Source organism: Gavialis gangeticus, unplaced genomic scaffold (assembly GCF_001723915.1).
Source record: "Gavialis gangeticus isolate Ggan-Ray unplaced genomic scaffold, GavGan_comp1, whole genome shotgun sequence".
NCBI lineage: Eukaryota > Metazoa > Chordata > Crocodylia > Gavialidae > Gavialis > Gavialis gangeticus.
In genome coordinates this window covers 181,213,664-181,216,876 of record NW_017729024.1, presented here as the reverse complement: position 1 = coordinate 181,216,876, position 3,213 = coordinate 181,213,664, and the positions used below count along the sequence as shown (strand labels likewise).

Below are 3,213 nucleotides of genomic sequence, written 5' to 3'. Positions count from 1 at the left end.
AGCGGGTCGGGTGCTATTCTGCTCCACTCATTTCCAGCAGGAGCCACCTGGCTGAAGCTTCGCCTTCTACCCACCCAAAGCAGTGCAGGAGGAAGAGCCACTACTGGAGGTGTGAGGAGCACAGTAGCACCCAGCCGGCTGCCGCTGGACAGGGAACAGCCCTGCTGGAAGCTGCATGCACTGGCCAGGGCCCAGGCCAGTGGGGCTGTTCTGCTTCCCTCATCTCCAGCAGCAGCTCCTCCTCCTGCAGTCACAGCTGCAGGTGAGGGGAGCAGAAGAGCCCTGTGGGTCCAGGCCTTGACCAGTGTGCACAGCTTCGAGCAGGGCTGTTCCTGGTGTAGCTGCAGCCAGTTGGGTGCTGCTCCATGCCCCATGCTTTCAGCAGCAGCTCCTGCCCTTCTGCGCTGCTCCAGACAGGCAGGCAGGCAGGAGGGAAAGCTTCAGCTGAGTGTCTCCTGCTGGAGGCAAGGGAGGCAGAGCAACACCTGGCTAGCTACAGCCACATGGGAACAGCCCTGCCAGAAACTGCACATGCTAGTCGGGGCCTGGGCCAGCAGGCATGGGCAGGAGCACAGTGCACGCTGCCCTGGCAGGAGCAGGTTGGGCTCAGCCTTATGCAATGTGTTGCAGGGCCACCACAGGCCGGATCCAGTCACTTGGGCCAGATCCAGCCCACAGGCCATATTTTGCCTATCCCTGGTCTGGGGTTTAGGACAGTTGACTTAGAAGAAGGACATGCTGAGTTCTTGCCCTGGCCTCTATAGTTTTCATTGGTTAAAACCAATCAATGGAAATTCAGCCTAAAGTTATCTTTAATAAGTTCTGCTTTTAACTGAATGAGTGGAATAACTTTCATAATGTTAGTGTGGAGCTGCATATATAAACATAGAAGCTAAGTCTCTAAGCAATAGGCCTTTACATTTAAATTCCTGAGCCCATATTTAAATACAAGAAGTAATTGTACACTTCCACTCTGTTCATTAGAAACTCCTAGATGTTAGGTTATTTGGAAAAGAGAATGCTTATTTAGATTACTAAAATAAAGGTAGATATGAAACTAGAAGGCTAACTTTAGGTCTCTGTTTTTTTAAGATGTTAGTCATAGAGATTCTAAGCTATTTTAATCAGAGACCCGGCTGTTTTATCTTGTTCTACTTCAAATTTAATCTCCATAGGAACAAAAAGATCAATTTTGTGTCATCTCTGTACTTGTACTGAAAACCTTTTAATGATGTGGAAAGGTCGTATCTAAAAAGTTTTAAGCATATGTGCAAAACATTTATTGTCAAGTTCTAAATTTTAAAGATATTCACTGGAATTACTTTTTTTATTCTCACCAGCGTGTTTGAACCATCTTATCTTCCTCCCAGAGAACATTTGAGTAATTAACAAACATACCGTGTGCTCAGTAGGTTTCAAAACAGCAGCATGAATTAGATTTTTTTCCTTTTATATGCTCTGCTACTTTTTATAGCAGTGTTTGCAGTGTTTCTAGCTTCTCATTTACAGCTTCAGGAGAGTAGTTAAACTATCCGTATGTTCTGTTTTATCTTCTAATTGAAGTGTTTTTGTTTCTCTACTGTAGCTTAGTCATCCAGTGGAGGTTTGTAAACAGAGTTCAGAAACAAATGAATGCATTTTTGGAGGTAAGTTTCATTAGCTGCTGTTATCTTCCAAATAATATTTTTAGTTCATAGATATTGATTTTGATTGGACCAGGTTCTTCTTTGTGTGGAATTTTTCAACCATCAAACTTAGGATTGAGAGATTTGGCATGATCACAAAAGTACTTAATGCTTAGAAAAGTTAGTGAAATCATGGAAACATTTTTAGAGTTTTTTTGTTCTCCAGCATTACACCCCCTTCTTTGAAATTAAGTAATCCCAGACTTCTAAATGATAGATTTCTAATGCTGCCCCTTCTCCTGTGGGACCCTCAACTATTCTCTGTTCTCAGTGCCCTTCTCTCCTTCCGCTGCGAGCCATAAATGCTTGTGTGCCCCACTGCTTTCCTTGCAATCATGGATCCTGGAACACAGCAATCCACAGATCCTAGATTTTGATACTCCCTTGAGTATTTCAAATTTCATTGCAGCTCCATCTGCTGCCACACATTTTTTTTTCAGGCTCTGGCTTCTTTGATATTGCAATAGTCACTAATTAACAGAACACCAAATTGATTTCAACTGGTTCCTGCTCCTGCCCAATAATTTACTCATCAGAATAATTTCCTGGTTTGTCTTTTATGCAATCCACATAGTAGTTAAAGCTGTTGGGAGAAGACAAAAATTCTATTCCCCCATACATCTGTTGGTTTAAAAATCCTCTGGTATGGGAATGTACGTTAATCTTGAGGAAGATTACTCAGAAATTAAACATTATCAGCCAAATAAACATTAGGTAATGTTACATCTATCTCTAAGAAAATACTGAGTTTTGTTTTTTCTTTCTTTCAGGGATTCACAGAACTCCTACCTACTGATTTGATTAAAATTTTTGATGAAAATGAGCTGGAGGTTAGTATTTGCAAATGACTTTTGGAGACAGAAGATCAGCACTTCTCATTATTCTTAGATATTCTCCATTCTGGACTGAACAGTTTAAAAAGGGTGGACAAAATACGGCCTGTGGGCTGGAACTGGCCGACCAATTGATTGCATGTGGCCCACAGCGCTGTGCATGGGGCTGTGCTCCCACCTAAGTCAGTCTGTGCCGCACACCCACCCCACACCCACTGATGGCCCCAGCCAGTGCTCACAGCTTCCCAGCAGGGCTGCTCCCACTACTGCAGCAGCTGCCCAGATGATGGTTGGCTCGCCCCATCTCCAGCAGCTTCTCCTCCTCTTGCTCCTGCTGTACCACTCCAGGCAGAAAGTAGCACAAGGAAGCAGTAGTGGCTGTGGGGATGTGTGCTGGGCACCATGTGCCCAGCTGGGCACTGGGGAAGCTGCAGCTGGGCAGCTCCTGCCCCAGCACATGGGGCTCCAGCTTCCGGCTGCCTTCCACTCACTTGGCTGGCTGGAGCTTTCTACTCATTGCACTGGGTGGATGGAAGGCAGTGTGGGCTGCCCCAGGAAGGAGCAGGTGGGGCTCAGCCATATGCAAAATGCCACAGGGGCATCCATGGGTGGCAGGGTGGGGACAGACATCACCTGTACTGCACTGTCCACGTGACATCTGCACACACCCCTTGCCCTCCATCGACCCCCCCCCC

At 45.8% G+C, this 3,213-nt stretch overlaps 1 protein-coding gene across 2 annotated transcripts in view; it reads left to right on the top strand.

Annotated features, from left to right (window-relative positions):
• The window catches only part of NEDD4L (neural precursor cell expressed, developmentally down-regulated 4-like, E3 ubiquitin protein ligase), a 377,239-nt gene that overhangs the window by 359,278 nt on the left and 14,748 nt on the right, over positions 1-3,213 (top strand). For both annotated transcript variants that reach the window (XM_019518166.1, XM_019518165.1), the window contains 2 exons: positions 1,586-1,646; positions 2,456-2,515. In XM_019518166.1, coding sequence (XP_019373711.1) covers positions 1,586-1,646; positions 2,456-2,515 — 121 coding nt within the window. The remainder of the gene's footprint in view (positions 1-1,585; positions 1,647-2,455; positions 2,516-3,213) is intronic.